The sequence below is a fragment of the Artibeus jamaicensis genome, unplaced genomic scaffold (assembly GCF_021234435.1).
Source record: "Artibeus jamaicensis isolate MK-2021 breed Jamaican fruit bat unplaced genomic scaffold, CSHL_Jam_final contig_519, whole genome shotgun sequence".
Taxonomy (NCBI): domain Eukaryota; kingdom Metazoa; phylum Chordata; class Mammalia; order Chiroptera; family Phyllostomidae; genus Artibeus; species Artibeus jamaicensis.
In genome coordinates this window covers 50864942-50882376 of record NW_026521871.1, presented here as the reverse complement: position 1 = coordinate 50882376, position 17435 = coordinate 50864942, and the positions used below count along the sequence as shown (strand labels likewise).

Here is a 17435-nt window from a genome sequence, read left to right as displayed (position 1 = left end):
CAGGGCCAGAGGAGGGGGCTCTGCTCAACGTTGGCTTTCAGGGCATTTGCAGTGGGGCTGGGTCCTCTGGGCCCCCACGCGGCCACACGCGAAGCCGCGCAGGAAACTCCAGGGCTGGGGGCTGTACACGGGGCTGACTACGCTCTGAGCGCTCTTGGGGAACGTGCCCCGTGTGGGGTTTGCTTCAGGTCTGGCCCTCCCCAACCCACCCGACTCCTAGGGCAAGATGGCTGCGGACGAAGGCTCGCAGGACACCTTGCGGCTCCAGTTCAAGGCCATGCAGGAGATGCAGCTCAAAAGGCTACAGAAGCGGATGGAGAAACAGAAGGAAAAGGAGCTGAGCCCCAGCAGCAGAGCCGACGGCCCAGAGGAGCCCTTAGAGGCCTGCGATGGCCTCAGCCCTCTCCACGCTGGGGGGCAACACTGGAAAGGCAGCTTCGAGCAGAGGTAAAGGCGGGTGCGACCTCTGCCAGGAGCACCACGGGGAGGTCGGCAGGTGGGGGAGACACGGCTACAGACAGTCAGGTGAGAGGCAGGGGTCGCCCAGAGGTTGTTACTGAGGACTCCTGCACCTGAATGATGGGCGGTGCTCCTGTGGACAAAATTTCACATGAAACGTGCTTACAAACCACGTAAAGTCCCCTTGAAACTGGGAAACTCATCAGGCGGTAAGTTTATTCATGTGGACTTTCTCATGTAGTTTCTCATGGAAACTGTTTGGGTTTCTGAGGAGCTAGTTGGCTGCCTTCGATGGCCATCGGAAGTCATTGTCCCAGTCTCACCCGGGACTGTTCTTCCATGCCAGTGACCTTTCCTGACATAACACACACACCTGTCTGTCCTAAAGGAGCCCTTGGAGGGTTCCTTGCTATTTTGCAGTTGGTGGGAAGGTTGTAAAGAGCCCAGAACCTTTTCGGTTTGCTCTAAATTTGACGTCACACAGGTGCCCATTGATCTGTCCCGGTTGTTATAAACAGGAGTCTGTACTGACACAGAAGGCTTTGTGGACTGGTTTTGAGACCAGTGTGTTAGCATCGGCTCGTCGAGGTTGCCCTAATTCCTCATTCCTATTTCGTACAGACCGGTTCTTATCACCGCCCCGGGCCCCATGAGGTGCAGCAGCCCCGGGCCCTGTGGGGAGGTGGTCACCGGCCTTTGCCTTGCAGGGCGCTGGAGGACCAGGTGGAGCAGCTTTGCAGTCAGCTCCGGGAAACCGCGGATGAGAACGGGCGGCTGTACAAGCTGCTGAAGGAGAGGGACTTCGAAATCAAACACCTCAAAAAGAAAATCGAGGAGGACAGATTTGCCTTCACAGGTAGCTCCCCCGGGGTTGCGACCATCCCTGCCCTGAATGCCAGGTGCCCTGAAGCCCGGGCCCAGGTGTCATGGAGCCTGCCCAGCAGGGCAAGCAGCAGGTTCCACAGGGCAGGTGAGAGTGCCAGGGGCCGGCTGTGGCCCCGCTGGTCCGATGAGTCCTGGGAATGAGGGAGTGGGTAGAGGGAGAGAATGGGCCGAGGAGGCCCGCACTCCAGGGCACGGGAGTGGCAGAGCAGCCGGGGTAGAGGGCCAGCAGCGGGCTTCTGGGCAGGGTTGGTGACTCAGCTAGGACTCTGGACAAGGTCCCGCAGTGGGTTGGCTGCGTGTTCAGGGGGCCAACGGGGTCCATTTTGGGTTGGTGCTCCGGCTCTGGCGTTGAACGGTGGATGTGAGAAAGCCCCCGTAGTAATTGGCATTTACTCTGTTTGCTCTGTTGCTGCAGAGGGTGGACGGGACAGGGAAGCTAGCTGTTCCCGGGATTTCCTAGGACCCAGCACGGTCTAGAATGGACCTTGGCCCTTCAAGGCCAGGCTGGACCTTGGTTCTGTTGCTGGAGACCTTGGCGTCATGGGCCGGGTGGGGACCATGGCTTTGTGAGTTTAAGGTTGACCTTAGCCCTGGGGGTGTGGGCTGGACATTGGCGCTGTGGTTATGACCTAGACCTTGGTCCTGTGGATCTGGTGGGGACCTTGGCCTCTGTTCCAGGTATGCCCACTGAGCAATTCCTGGATGGCTGACTAATAAACCACAAAGCCAGCTCACCAGTCACAGAGAGCAGCCGGCCTCACCCGGCATCTGCCAGGGTGCCCCTCCCTGCCTGTGATCTTAAATGCCTTTAAGAGTGGACACACCCACCCAGGGAACCCCTGCCAGATTAAACAGCAAGGGGCTTTAGCGTCCTAGAGACCCCTTGTAGTCTACTGTGCCTCCCTCCACGATTTGGCCCTTTTTGTCTAAAATGAAGCACTGAAGACCACGCTTTGTGTTGTGAGGACAGAAACACACTGGAGGTTCAGATGTGAAGGGGCAGCTTGCCCTCTGGCCAGGCTGCAGAGGGGCTGCTCGGGCTCCAGGGAGAGCAGGAGATCCCACGCCCAGGAGACCCGGGAGACCGGACAAGTGCTGCTCCCTTTCCCCAGCCTGCCCTGCGTCCCCTCCCTCTGCCTGTCCCCGCCAGCCCCCTCAGGGCCTCACCTGGCTGCACCCCGCCCCCGCTCTCCCTTAAATCTCCCCTCTTAAATCCAGTTTGGACTCTGAAGTTGCCATTTCTGATTTCCAGCTCCACGTTTGGAAGAGAAATGTCTGATTGGCCCAGTTCATGTTTTTAAATGAGGCCACAGGTAACAGGCTGCTGGCAGCTGAGACACTAATTTCCCTTTGGCGGGATTTTCAGCGACTGTTAGTTTAGTTTTGTTTTGTTTTTCTAAAAAAAGATTTTTATGTATTACTTTTAGAGAGAGGGAAGGGAGGGTGAAAGAGAGGGAGAGAAACATCAATGTGTGGTTGCCTCTTGAGCGCCCCCTGCTAGGTACCTAGCCTGCAACCCAAGCATGTGCCCTAATTGGGAATCAAACCTGTGACCCTTCAATTCACAGGCCAGCACTCAATCCACTGAGCCACACTAGCCAGGGTAATAAATAGTTTAGTTTTTTAAACGATATTTTTTGTACTATTTATTAGCGATTGCTCTAGTGGTTACATACTTCACTTTCACAGTCTACTTAGAATTCCTATCCTATCGCTACAAGAGGAATGAAGAAACTTTACCTCCGTGTAGCTCCCTTTATCCTCCCCATTCTGTTGCATCTTGTGTATTTATTATTTCTATATATTGCAAATCCCATCAGACAGTCTTACCATATTCATTTTCACGTAAGGAGACCGAAGCAGCCCGCCGTGTTCACCCAGACACCGAGCATTTCTGAGCTGTCCTTTCCCCACCGGCCCACGGCCGTGGGGGGCAGCTCAGGAGCCGGGCTTGTCTGGAGACAGGGTTGGCGAGAAGTGGAACAAGGACCCAGAGGACGTTTTGCATTGACCCTGAGCTCCCATTCCTGCCCTCAGGATAGGGGAGGGCTCTCTCAGGCCTCTTTCTGATGTCAGGTTCCGGGATTTGTACTGGTTTTGAGTCCTGGGAGGAAGACACAGCCCAGAGGACTCAGGGCTGGACCACTCGTACCTCTAGGCCTGGTTTCCTCCCCGAGCCCCGAGCCCTTCCTCCTGCGGGTCCTCACTCTGTTCAGCGGACAGGATGTAAGGTTGCCAGAGGCAGCTGCTCCTTGTTGCCTTACTCACTGCCGGGCCTTGGCCAGCAACACAAGCCCTGGGCTGAGCCGACCTGAAAACCTTCAAGTACCTTTGTTCATGGTCCGCCTCGGTCTTGCGCCAAGGTGCATTACAGCCTTAAAAGTAGTCTTAAGAAGGTGTCTCCACCAATGACCCAGTGCTGGAGCATCAGAAGCTCTCAGGAACTTGCAGACCATCCAGCCTTTGCACAGATGGGAAGTTGCCCTCCAGAGAAGTCAAGGGACTGCAGAGCTACCGGTGGCCATGCGGGGCCAGCCCCCACTGCCTGCCTTCTCTAGTGCTCCTCGCCACCCCACTTACATCCCTCCAACCACCCCTTCAGCCTCTGCCCTTGAACGGCCTTCCTGCTGCTTCCTCAGCACCCTCCCGCCTCCCAGCCTCAGCACTTGCTCTTTCTTCTGCCGAGAACACTCTTCTGCAGGGCTGGTCCCTCACGTCGTTCAGCCAGGTCTCTGTCCACACTCTGTTACCTCCTCCGAGAGCCTTTCCCAACCGCCCCTGGGAGCATCACCCCACCGTTCTTGTCCCCTTGCCTGGCATCAGTCTATCTCGTAGCACTTACTCCTCCCAAGGTATTTGCATACGTTTATGTTTGCTTTTTATTATTTGTCGGTCTTTTCTAATCACCACTGAATCCCTAACACCGAGAGTGTTCCACACTTGGTAGGAACTCCGCGAACACAGGCGTTTATATTGTTAGGCGTCACCACAGAATTCCGTGAAGACGACCACGCAACCTCGGCACCATTCGGCCATGAGCATCAATGTGGCCCCAACACCTGGGGGTTGGCTGGGGGTCCACTGACCTGGGCCGGGCTCGGCCAGGTGGGCCAGCTCTGTCCCAGGTCTCTCTGCTCCTCTTCCTGGGACCAGCCAGCGGGCCCGAGTGGGCTGTCCCTGTGCAGGTGGCACGCACGAAAAGGGCGAGCTTACCTGCACTTTCGAGCCTCCTCCTCCACCTTGTCTGCTAACATCCCACTGGCCAAACGAGTCCTTGGCTGCATCCAGAGTTAGGCAGGCTTGACGGCTGGGGGTGCTCCCTCCTCACTGGAGGGCACAGCAGTTTCAGAGCATGAGGTGTAGACACGAGACCCTGGCACTGAGGAGGGCAGGGAGAATTGGCACAATCAAGTTACCTCCCATAGAATTAAAACTCTGCTCCCCTATTTTATCATTTCCCCAGAACCTGCTGAGTCCCGGAGTGGCTGCCTTCTACTTGGCAGAGTCGGGTCTCAAGGTCCCTCCGTGTGGGGTGACTCTCCTGAGCCCCTGCCCCTCTGTGACCACCCTACCTCGCGGCCTGAGCTTTGAAAACCCTGGCCGTCGGGGGCGTAGCATGAGTTGGCCGTGTTGCCTGCATTTTTAATTGACTTCACCATTCTCCTTCATTTTAGGGACGGCCGGTGTGGCGGGGGATGTGATCGCCACCAAAATTGTCGAGCTGTCCAAGAAGAACCGGGTGCTGGTGGCAGAGTCAGAGGGCTCGAAAGCCAGAGTGAAGCGGCTGAGCAAGCGCGTCCAGGAGCTGGAGCAGGAGGTGAGCAGCCGGGTCGTTCCTGCCTCTGGAGGGGACTCAGCCCCCAGGCCGCCCCTCCAGGAGGGGGAGCCACACTTAGGTGCTGTGGGTCCTTCTGAAGGGCTTGTGGGCCAGTGTTTGCAGCGAGTTCCTCAGTCCTTGTCACGTTTCAAGAGGGGAAAGTGTGTTGGGAAGTGAGGGGACGCAGGTCACGGAGAGGCAGCTCGGCACGGAGGTTGGGACATGGAGCCAGAGCCCAGCTGCCTGAGTGCGGGTCTCAGCTCCATCCCCGACTTGCTTGGTGGCTTTGAGCATAAACACTCTGTGCCTTCTCGTCCCCCATCTGTCACACGGCAGTAAACAGAGTACCCACCCCGAGGTTTTCTGAGCACTAAATGACATCGCATTGCACAATGCTTAGAACAGGACCTGGCATGCAGTGAGCACTAGGCAAATGTTTGTCGAATATTTGAACAGGGATCCTTGCTAATTGGAAGCTCGTGGTCTCACTTCCATCCGTCTTCCCTTTCTGCTGCCCCCACCCCTGCCCTCCCACAGCTGACCACTAAGCCCTCCAGTCGGGCAAGGGCACAGCCCAAGCAGTTCCTAGTCCCTTAGCATCAAGAATGAGACCCACAGCCAGATAGGACCTATGCAGCCTCTCCTTGTATGGCTGAAGGAGCCGAGGCTGGGAGAAGCTAAGAGGCTCCTAAGTGACACCGTGTGTGGTGGTGCCAGACTCCGAATCCAGTTCTGCTGCTCTCCAAAACCCTCCTCAGCCATCGCACTTGGCATGGGATTGCAGCTGCGTGTTCTGTGACACGCAGCTGGTCTCCTTGTCTGGAACCCGAAGCCTCTGATTCCTTCCCCCTCGGCTCCCAGACCGCTGTCAAACTCCGGGACACTGTTGATTAGGTTGTGGGTGAACTCGAGGGCTGCGTCTCGATGCTGCTGGAAGACAGGCAGACAATCCACTGTACCCTCTCCCACTGCACAGTTAGCAAAGAAGATTCTTCCACTGGTGATCCTAATGTGCGTGGAAAGGTGACCATGCACCCAAGGGTGGCACCAGAGTGCCTTGCTTGGGCACCACGGTTGCTGAGCGGAATGAAATACTAAGTGTGAGGTTTGCTTTTTCAGCTGCAGACGGCCCTGGCCAGGCTGCCAGCCAAGGGGGCTGCCGACGCAGGAGCCAGGACGCCAAGGGCCCCAACGGGAGACAGAGCCTTGGTATGAATTCTCTTCTGTGCTAGGGAGTCAGTGAGGCAGCCGCCAGCCCAGGCCTCCCCCCTTCCACAGCGTGTAGGGGCCCCTGTCTGGGGTCCACCCACCTCCGCCGCATTGGGGAGCCCATGCCGCCATCGCCGGATCCCCAGGAGCGCAGTCGGAGAGCTGTGACCAAGCCAGGAGCACCCCAACTGAGGCCCGGGAGGGTCTCACTGTAATTCAGTCTCCAGAGAGGGGGTCAGGAGGCACCTGAGCATCCTGGGGTCCTAGAATTTCAGGACCAGGAGGGAGGGCCTGGTCCAGCTGGCTGCCCGCTCTCAGCCCACTAGGGAGACAGCCAACCTCTACCTCATCCCAGAAACAGGGCGCTTACTGCTGCCCCACGGAGCCCTGCTTTGGGGGGCAGTTTATGTGTGGCGCCCCAAGTCTAGAGAGCAAAGTGACTGCTGGGAATGGGAGCTTGTTCCTGTGATTCCGCGTTACTCGGCAGCGATGAACCAGGAGGTGTGAATTGCAGCTGCATGGAAGAGGGCAGGCTGGCCCCCGTGGGCTACAGGGAGGGGCACGGAGCCCGAGCCAGGGAGGAGATAGCACCAGAGTCTCCAGAACACCTCAGGAGGCCTCCCCGGGGGGTTTCCCCGAGAAGCCAGGCCCGTGGGTGACCCAGGGGTCCAAGCCTCACGACTCCTTTCCCGGGCCCTCCTCCCGCTGCCCACAGCTCAGGGCCGAGTCACTTCGTGCCTGTCTGGAGGAGAATTCCGTCCTTGTGTGCAGGGACCGGCCCCTCGGGTGCCAGGGCAGAGACACCCCCCGAGGGCCGCTCTTGTGTACACCTGCTCGAAGCTGGGGAGGCAGAAGAGGGGCTCTGCGCTCAGCAGAGGCTGGCCGGCTGGTCCGCACCTTTGCTGGCTCTGGGGGACGAGCTGGGCAGCCCCTGGTTTGTCCAGAGCGCTGAGCACGGCCGTGTGCCTGAGCCCCATGAGAGCTTCCCGGGTTGGGAGAGTGCTGGTCTGGGCTCTTGTCGAGCCCTGTGACCCAGAGAATCAGACAGGCCTCTGTCCGGCAGGGAGTCCCAGAGAAGAGATGAGGGGCCATGTTGAATGAAGGAGTTGGACAGGGCTTTCCGAGAGAGGCCCAGGCTCTGAGGTCACGGAGGGAGCGGCCCCTTGCCTGAGGGGGCTGGGAGGGGGCATGGAGGGGGTTCTGGAGGGGGGCCTCGCTGGAGAGGGGCTGTGGGGGAGGGCCTCCCACCAGACAGTCTAAGGCTCAGAGGCCAGGCAGCCATCAGCACTTGCATCCTGTTCGCTGGCTGGGTGTCAGCTGCATGACCCCGGCCACCCCCCTCCACCCCCGTGGCTGCAGGGAGCCTGGCAGGCTTCCACCGGCAGAGCGGGTGACGGGCCGCCAGTCTCGATTCATCGGTGCCATGCGTTTTCTCTGGGCCTCCTCGGATCCCAGAGAGAACAAAAGCAGTGTCCCCGCTCGGCTCCATTGACTGTGCAGGTGGCCCGAGCCACATCGCCTCGGCCTGCAGGCTCGGCCCGCATTCTGGCTCCAGAGCTGCGAGCTCACTCCCGGGAGCGGGAGCGGGGCAGCCCTCCCTCCCTTGCTGGGGCTGCAGGGGCCCGGGGCGTGAGCACCCGTCTGCTCCCCACGGGCCAGGTTTCAGTTATGTCCTCAAGGAACCGAGCCCTACCCAGGCCCCAGACAAAGCCTGTGGAATTTCACTCTGCAGGGAGGCAGCTCTGAGGTGGCAGGAGGAAGTTTCAGCCCCGCCGCCCTGAGTGGGACGGCCCCGGCTGAGAAGGGTGAGAGCTGAGCGTGCACGCAGGCCCAGCCCTAACAGGGGCACCACGGGGGCCCTCAGCCCCTCCACCAGCCGCCCCCCGAGTCAGGTTAGGGCCCTGGCACTGCCCTCTGTGGGAATCTGCACCACGGCGCCTCACAAGTGTCTTTCTACCAACACGCACGGGAGCCGGACGCCGGGTTTGCATTCCCCATTTTACATACGAGGGAATGGGGTTCTAGATCCAGGTTCTCTCTGCACGCTCGTCCCGTGTTTCGAGCAGGCCAACAGCGGGCACGCGGGGGCGGGGGGGCTCTTGCACCATGGCGGCTCCCGTGTCCCCACTCCGCAGGGCTGGTGGGGCTCGGCGCACCGAGGTCTGGCAGGCGAGGTGTGGCCGCCCGCTGCAGGGTGGGCTCAAAGCAGCGCCGAAGCGGGAAGAAAACAGAGCCCAACAGCAGTGAGGAGGGGTGGCAGACAGATAGATGGGGGACACGCAAAATGTGGCTGAAAAGAAGATACGTTTGGGTTTTGTGTAAGTTTCCAGCGTGCAGATTCTGCTCACATTGCAGGCTCTCTGCAGCCTCATGGTGGTGCCGCTGAAGCCGGTGGTGCCGACGTCTCCGGTTTCGGGTCTCTGAGCACAGCAGAGCGCCCACACCCAGGGTGTGTCTGGAAGGTGCAGAGCCTGTGGGTCTCCTCTGTGGCCACCGCCGGTGTCGGGTGTGTGCACAACACTCAGGACAAAGGACTGCCAGGACCCACACCCACACTCCCCCCTCCCCAACCAGGCACCCCACGCCACGGGAACTTGGCCTCCAGCAGCCTCTGCGTTGCATCTCCAAGGGGCTGCCAGGCCAAGGGGCTGCCGGGAGAACCTACCTCCCAGGGCGCGTGAGGCTGAGTGGGCTGCTCCTTGTCAAGCACTTAGCATGGCGCCCAGCGCACGGTGGGGTAAACAGGGGCTGCGGTCGTTATTACCGTGGAGGCAACGAGTGACTGCTCTCCATCCCGTCTTCCCCAACCAGCCGGAGGCCCCAGAGGTGAAGGTCGTGCAGGACAGGCTGGCGGCTGCCAACTTGAAGATGAGTGACCTCCGCAACCAGATCCAGTCTCTGAGGCAGGAGCTCCGGATGGCCCAGAAGGTATTTCAGAGCCAGACTTCAGGTCTCCTTGGCTGGGGCTGGGCTCGGGAAGGGCATGACGGGGACAATGGGCCCCATTCAGGGCCTAGAGAAGGCCTGGCCCCGTGAGCCTCATGCTGCCTGCTCTGGGTTGAGCTCCAGAGCCAGCGACAGCTTCTGCCAGCCCTAGAAACAGACCCTCTGGGTGAGTGGGGTTGCTGGCCGCCCGAGGGGCCCTTAGGCCGTCCAGACCCTCGCTGTGCCCACCCAGCTGTGGACTGAGGAGGACAGAACTGCCTAACTAGGCAGAGTCCTTACAATTTTTCTTGTACCCTGTGACAGATGGCAGGGTGTGCACCCTGGCAGATCCCGGGTCTCTCGTTCGTAAGCCACCTTGGACTTGGAAGCCCCACCAGACCTGCCTTCTGCCCTCCGCTGTCTGTAATATCAGAAAATGAATAGTTGTTTGTGTATTAAAGACCCCTTTCAAAGGAAAATCATCAGACTCGGGATGCAGGCCCAGCTGGTTCATTATTTATTTGTATTTACACAGTGAATTCTCTGGCGTTTGTCTTTCCGGCTGGAACCACTCAGACCAGCCAAGATTTCCCAAACACTGCTCCATTGTAGAAACAAGCCCCAGAGACCCAGTGCACTGCTCAGGTTTCCAAAAGGCTTTGGAGGGGCCCAGGGCCCAGCTGAGTGTGCTGTTTCCACCTCCAAGCCCAGAGGCGGGGCCTGAACACCTCCGGACAGCCACAGCGCCGGGCCCCTCTGGAACCGAGCACCCCTGGGTGACACTCAGAGCCCCTCTCTCTTGCTGCTCTCAGGCATGGCCCCCTGTTGGTGGCTCTTCTCAGAGGGCGACGCCCTGTGGCAATGCAGTTCCTGGAGCCGGCCAGAATGGGCTCCGTTCTAGGTGACCGTGAACAAATTCAGGAAGCAGACGGTCTTGGTCGACCTTGGGGTTCACATCCCAGAGTATGTCAAGAGCAAGGGGCCCCGCCTGGGCCTTGTCGGCAGTTCCTCGTCTGCTCTGAGCATCACCGAGAAACGCTGGGAATGAGGGGTCTGCTGCTTTCCTAGGGCCGACTGCACTTGGAGCCCAGCCTGCTGGCCTTCGGCTCTGGAGGGAGGTTGGCCAGGCAGATGCTGGGCCTCCTGGGAGCCTCCAGATGGGCAGAGGCCCTGGGCCCTGCAGGGCCCCCCTCTCCTGGTCTCATTGAAGGCCCTGCCCTTTCAGGTGTTGGCTAGTGAGGTTGGGGAAGATGTGAACGTCCAGCAGCTTCTGTCCTCGCCAGGGACCTGGAGGGGCCGGGCTCAACAAATCCTCGTTTTACAGAGCAAGGTGAGTGAGTCTTCACGCTTCTGGTCCAGGATGCAGGGCTTGAAACGCCCCAGAAAGACCCCCACCGGCCCCCAGCAGAGCCCAGAAAGGCCCCCTGCAGGGCCCTTGTTCCACATTCTCCCCACCCAGCCTGACTTTAATTTGTTACTTAATGAACAAGCATTTACATAACAGTTACCATGTGCCAGGCTCTGGTGCTCAGCAAATGCCAAGGCCTTTGATTTATCTGACTCCAGGCGTATTTTTTTCTCTCCCGAGTTTATGTAAATTTGCGTGACTAGTGTACTTTGTAGGCTTTTTCCAGTTTTGTCCAGATGCTTGTAGACTTTTGAAAGTTTTAATTACCCAATAAAAACTTAGCGTTGTCTCCCTCTTTCTGTGCTAACCATTTGGAGTCTCCTTGAGACTAGAGCAGGGGCCCCAGAGCCCAACCGCTGGGACTCCAACCCCTGCTCTCCTCTTGCCAGCTGTGTGGCCTCAGGCCTCGGTTGCCGAGCCCCTACACAGGGTGGGTGAGGCAGGATGAGGCAGTGTGCGTAAAATGCCCAGCAGGGGCCAGGCGTGGAGGAAGCGCTGTACCGAGGTTAGCTGTGGTTATTTTCCTCATTTTTGCCTTCAAACCAAGGAACACCAGCAGGCGTATCACGTCCCCAGTTGCCGAGTGCTTTGCCTTCACCCCATGGACTTCAGGGTCATGGCCGCTGGACGGGCAGCTTTTACCATCAGGGTTTCCTGGGTGAATTCTTGAAGCCAACAAGAAGGGGAAAAGGCCTCGGAAAAACTGTAATTACTGACCAGGGTGTGGCCTCGGGGTTCAAGAGACCAAGTGTGTGTCTGCCGTGACCTCAGGTGATTCCCTGCTCTGTACCTCGGTCTCCTCACCTGTGAAAGGGAGACGTCACACTGTATTTTTCTCGTGGGGTTTTGAGGGTTAAATGAAATAACCCTTGGAAAGCACAGTGCTTGGACATAATAAGCACTCAACACATTAATTATCTTTGTTGTTAAATAGTGTAAATAAATTGTGAGACGTCATCCTGTGTTCTTGGATGCTTAATGGAATGACCACACAAGGCCACACGAGGGCGCTGTGGTGCGTTTCCGCATGCAGCCCTTTACCAATGAGCCGGGTGAATTTTGCCCCCGCTCAGGTTTACCCAGCTTTGTTCCATCCTTTATGTGGTGTCGACATGGGGACCAGGATTACAAGGACCCTAGGAGTTTCCCACTTTAACCGCAGCATGATAAAGCCATCGTTCCATGAGGTGACATCTTCCAGCCCCTTACAGAGAGAGACAAGAGCCTCTGAGCCCTGGACTATGAGCTGAAGGCCTCACCCGGGCCATCTCAGGGTTTCTCGAAGTTGCCTCACCCTCAGTATCCCCCGTAGCACTGGTGCAAAATGCAGGTCCCCAGGTCCTTCTCCTGGAGCTCTGACTTGTTGATCTAAACTTCGTGGTTCCAAGAAGTATCTCAGGGGTTCCCAGGCCCGGACAAGTTCAGGGCACCAAATGCTCCTAACAGCATTAGCAGGGTGGACCCTTAGGGCCATTGCACAGGTGAGAGACCTGAGACTCAGAGAAGTTAAGTAATCTGTGCGTGGTCACACAGCCGGTGAGGCTCTGCACTGGTCTCGCAGTCCCCGCTCCGCCCGGCCCTGCAGCATCTCTTGTAAGCAGCCGGGCACCAGGGCCTCCCAGGGAGTGCACCACGTCGTGGGTGGTATGCCCATCAGAGCTCTTTCTGGTTCTGAGACCTTCTTTCCTCTCCCTCCCGGCTTCCTGGGGCCTCGAGTCTGCTTCTCAGCCTCAAAACACTCAGAAGTGGGGCGATTTTCCCCATTGGCTTCGAAGTTTCTCTTTTCTAAGCTAAACCTCTCTAGTTTTGCTCAGGGTGCCACCTGAAATCTCTCTCCACCCCAGGCCCTCTCACGTGGGGCTTCCACGTCCATCTGTCCGGTGGGGTGCCTCGGCTGTCAGCGCGGCCCCTCCGAGCGGTCGAGTCTGACCACCAGTGGAACAACAAGTCTCACTGCCCTCAGGTTCGAGAGCTTGAGAAACAGTTGGGACAGACCCAGAGCCAGTCTGTGGGAACAGCCAGTGACGAGCTGTCTGTCTGTCCAGACCCAAGGAAGCTGACGGCACAGGACAGAAACCTGCTGAGGATCCGCATATTGGAGAGGGAGAAACAGGAAGGCTGGGAGGTAATGCACGCGTGCGGGGGGCGGGGGGGGTCGGTCAGCTGGGCACGTGGCACCCGGAGGTCGTGACCGCCCTGGCAAGGACTCGGGGACGCCCCTGAGAACAGGGACACCCAGGGAGTTGGGTCACCTCTGTCTATGTTCCTCACGTCCTGTCCATCCAGCTTGAGCCTCCTGACGGGGTCATGAACTTTGAGTGGCCCCATCCTGGCTGGTTTGGAGATACTGGACCCGAAACTTTCACCGTAAAAGGAGAGGGAAAGCGTCCGGATCCCAGGCCTGCGCTAGGGTTAGACGGCCTTGAAGGAGGAGCGCTCTGTCCGGGCTGATGAAAGAGCTGTCAGGCTGGGATCAGCTCCAGGGCCTGCATCTCCATGACTGAACAGACTGTCAGAGCCAGACTCCCCCAGGCTGATCCAGGAAGGGGATGTATCCGCCCTTGCAGCCTGAAGGTTGAGGGGTGGCCTCGCTGCAGGCACAGATGGATGCAAGCAGGGGTGGAGGGGTGGGGACCGCCCCTGGAGGACAAGCCAGGAGGTGGCCAGTAGGTTCCCTCTCGTGTCTGACTCTGGCAGAGCAGGGCAGCCACCTGCTCACTTGAGCCAAGGGGAGAAGTGTTGTCACCCATTAGTGACACCTGCCATGTGCTCAGGCAAGACGTGGGGTCAGGGCCCCAGCTCTACCGACTTGCTCCGTGGCCCTGGACAGGTTCCCTCTCCACACTAGGCCTCCCCGTGAGCGGGAGCGAGGGCCCACTCAGCCCCGCTGCCCAGGGCCACACTTTCTGCTTCCAGAAGCTTGCTGGTGAGCGGGACGTCCTGCAGAGAGAGCTGGAGGAGCTGAGAAGGAAGTCCGAGGGCCTGAGGGCCCGGAACAAGGTGCTGGCCAGCGAAGTGAAGACCCTCCGGAGTCAAATGGGGACCCTCATGGAGAAAGGCCGGCACGACGACGAACTCATCGACGCCCTCATGGTGCGGCCCAGCGCGCGGGCGGGGAACTGGGCCCGGCCACAGGGACCCCTCACTTGCCCCCAAATGCCACCTGCATAACCCGAAGCCCAGTGCCTCCAGATGGACCCCAGCCCCAAATCCCTGCCCCAGGGACAGAGCAGCTTGGTGGCTGCCCACGGGCGCGCAGAGGGCGTGCGGTGTGAGGCCTGGGTCAGGCTCAAGCCACTGGGTCTGTGGACCCCAAAGGAGAAAGAAATGGTGAGGGGGACCACCAGGATTGCACCCCAGGTTACTTTTCATCAAGGAATGGAAGGGACAACCGAGGGGCCCTACAAGTCCTTGTCACTACGGTGATGCAGGGCCCCTCCCCTTCTGGGCCCCTGGGAACCAGTTTACAAAGGCTAGTGGCCAACAGCACTCCTTGGGGCATACATTACAATCCCATTTCACAGATGGGGAAAGTAGCTGGTTAGAAAAGTCTTCCGAGACCACACGGCTGGGTTCAAACCAGGTTTATCTGGCCGGAAAACCTCCTCTGAGGAGCGGCGCTGCCTGGGCCTGGCCTGGGCCTGGCAGGCCTGTTCTTTCTGGGGCCTGCGGCACCCCAGGGTCTCGCCTCTGAACTCCAAGTTGTGCTTGAGGTGGTCTTGCCTGGTTGACCAGGGTACGCAGGGGAACTAATGCTGGCTTAGGCGACCCCATAGTCCATGATCATTTTCCCGGCGGGGTGGTGGGCAGGGCACAGGACCCCAGAAAGCTGGGCCTGCCTCTGTTGCTACTTCGCTGTGTGCCCCTAGGCCAGTTGCATCCCCTCTCTGACCCTCAGCTCCCAGTTTTAAAATAAGGTCCTGGTGTGCCACCATCTTTATCACTGAAGGAGGCGTGATGAGAGCTGGTCCAAGTCTCCCAGCAGAGTGGGATGGGGCTTCTTTTCACCCAAATATCGGCCCCGCTGGCTGAGGGACCACCATCTGAGCTGCTTTCTGTCGTCTCAAGAGCCCCTTGGATGTCCTTCTTGGCCCCGATCTCAGGGAGAAGAAAGTTGAGGGCAGGAAAAGGGCATGGCTGCCACCTGCCTGGTGAACCCCCAGCATGCAGGCAAGAAGGAGTTCCTCCTGCTTTTCAGGGGAACACCAGCGCCCCACTGTGAGGTTCCCGCAGGCACGGGGAATGGTGGGGTGCTGGTGGCGGCAGGGGCAGTCTTCCCCTGTTCCTCCTTACCCAGGGGCCTTACCTCCCTGCCCTCCTGCTTGGCACCCCCAGGACCAGCTGAAGCAGCTCCAGGAGATCCTGGGAAGCCTGAGTCTGCAGGAAGAGAAGACACGAGCCTCCCAGCACCGCCTGGGCCAGCAGCTCAACAACGAGGCTCAGCAGAGCAGCAGCCTCGTGGCCCAGCTGCGCGCCATGGTGGCTGAGCGGGAAGCCAAGGTGCGGCAGCTGGAGCTGGAGATTGGGCAGCTCAGCGTGCAGGTGAGCTGGGCACCTGCTTGGCCCAGCATCCAGAGACATCTTGGCCACTCCCACGTTTTCCCACCTGCCTTTATTCAGGTTGCACCACATCCTACTTGGTCCCACTATGGCTCCCTGCTTCCACCAAGCTCCCCGGCCTATTCTGCACACACCTTTCCTCTCTAAGGTGCAAACCCGACCATCTCCCTGCTCTGCATAAAATCGGTCGGTGACTCCCCATCACCCTTGTCCTCATGCAGTCCTCAAGGGCCTGGGCTCCTTCCAGCTCACCCCTCGCTCCCCAGCTGGGGTCCTCATCCTCCTGATCCAATATGGTGGTTGGAGTGCCAGCCTTCGTGCTCACATCCCAGGCAGCAGCAGGAAGTCACACTTCCTCGTCCAGCGTGCAGGGCACCAAGTGACCAGCTCTTGCTGCCACCTCTCCCTCGTCTTCCCTCCACCCCTCCCTCTCCGCCACACTCTGGCCACGGGGATGTCATTCAGCTCATCACTCTGCCCTGCTGTCTCCCCACTCCAGGCCTCTGTGCACACCTTCCCCCCACCCGCTGTCTGGCCAGCTGCCCCCCGGCCCTTAGGTCACACTTATCTAGTCTGAGCGCCTCTGGGAAGCCCCAGGCCCTCCCCCTGTCATATACCCCACCGGGCACTCTGTGAACTCCCTGTGCATCCCGGAGCTGAGCTTCTGTCACACTGTGCCATCGCTTGCCAGTTGTCTCCCCCAAGTCCATGGCAGGGGACACAGACCATGGCAGCGTCACTGTGTAGACTCGAGTACGTGCATACCAAGTGCATGAGCTCCTGAAGACATTTTGCCTCGGCCTTGGCCTCGAGGGAGCAGCCTGGGCTGCGGGGGGTCAGGCCCCTTGGTGCGGGGTGGGGGAGGGCTTTGGGTTTCCCAGTGGCAGAGACGCCTCACAGCCAGGTCGATGGTACAGACACCGGTGTGTCTCAGCATTCCAGCTGCCCACCCCCACCCCCAGGGCTCCGTGGTCCAGTCGGAGGATGGGCACACCCAGGAAGCCCTCGGGCCCAGGCTGGTGCTGGCTGCAGTTGGCGGTTTGCCCTGCAGCCGCAGGACTGGCCGAGGTAGAGGGTACCAAAGCCCCCGAGGCTGAGGGAGAGCCAGGGAGATGAGCAAGGCCTGGGAGCAGAGCAGGTGTGGCAGTGAGTGGGGCCATCTCCTCACTCAACGAGGCTCATCGGAGGGGGGAGTGAAGTCTGAAGGGGCACCCAGGACATTCCAGCACCTTCACCTCACCTATCCTGGCTCCAGGCACACAAAAGAGGACCGACCCTCCCCTCAAAGGTCACCAGCCTGCTGGGGGCCAAGCACGACCCACCAGACAAGTTGGGGCCACGAGTTTGCTCAGAATGGGTGGGACGGGGGCACAGCAGGTGTTAGGGCTCATACCAACGGTCCACTCCCTGCTGACTGCCTGCTGGGGTCCTCCGGTGGTCCTGCGTCAGCCAGGCCGGGAAGCTCAGCCCCCCCTAAGGCTGCCTGCCTTGCTGACGCCCTGCTGGCCTCTCTGGCTCCAGGTACCTGGAACATCCAAGGGTCTCCAGCTGACAAAGGCAGCTGGCCTCAGTCACACCTGGCAGTGTGGGTGGTGCTGCCAGGAGAGACGTCCCACTCAGGACGTTAGTCTCTGATCTGCCCGATGGCCACGCACTTCCCCTTGATACCTGACTGTCCTCACACCGGGCAGCTCCCTTTCTGAAGGGAGGCATTGTTAGATGTGATTATCATGCAAGGAGGCCCTTCACCAAACAGGCCTCGCCTTTCACTCCTGAAAAGAGGCAGCTTTCATGTCCCCTGAAAGCCCCAAAATCAAGCCAAGGCCCCCTCCTGGCTTATCCAGGCCTCTGAGCCAAACCCTGAGAATCGACCCCATGTCTGTTCCCTGCAGCATCCGCAGAATAAAGGAGGGGGCGAGGGGTCCAGTGGGCCCAAGGTCAACCCCACATACACCACGTTCCTGGAGGACCCGGGCCAGGCCAAGCCCCCCGCCTCAGCAGGCGACTCCGTCGGCAGGGTCGGGTCGTCCCGGTGAGTAGCAAATGGGCCACAGGGGTTGGGAAGTAAAGTGAAGATTAACTATTCAGAAGACAGGAAGTTTCCTGCCGCCTCTGCTGGGAAGCCACGGCTGCACTTTTAACATGGCCGTGGCCTTGTCCTTTCAACCCACG

At 59.4% G+C, this 17435-nt stretch overlaps 1 protein-coding gene across 1 annotated transcript in view; it reads left to right on the top strand.

Annotated features, from left to right (window-relative positions):
- Window positions 1-226: 226 nt before the first annotated feature.
- CCDC13 (coiled-coil domain containing 13) overlaps window positions 227-17435 on the top strand; it is a 29585-nt gene continuing 12376 nt past the window's right edge. Inside the window, exons 1-10 of the mRNA XM_037148379.2 lie at window positions 227-447; window positions 1167-1315; window positions 5019-5161; window positions 6281-6370; window positions 9182-9298; window positions 10521-10625; window positions 12667-12828; window positions 13620-13796; window positions 15039-15245; window positions 17156-17295. Of these exons, the coding sequence (XP_037004274.2) occupies window positions 227-447; window positions 1167-1315; window positions 5019-5161; window positions 6281-6370; window positions 9182-9298; window positions 10521-10625; window positions 12667-12828; window positions 13620-13796; window positions 15039-15245; window positions 17156-17295 (1511 nt within the window). The remainder of the gene's footprint in view (window positions 448-1166; window positions 1316-5018; window positions 5162-6280; window positions 6371-9181; window positions 9299-10520; window positions 10626-12666; window positions 12829-13619; window positions 13797-15038; window positions 15246-17155; window positions 17296-17435) is intronic.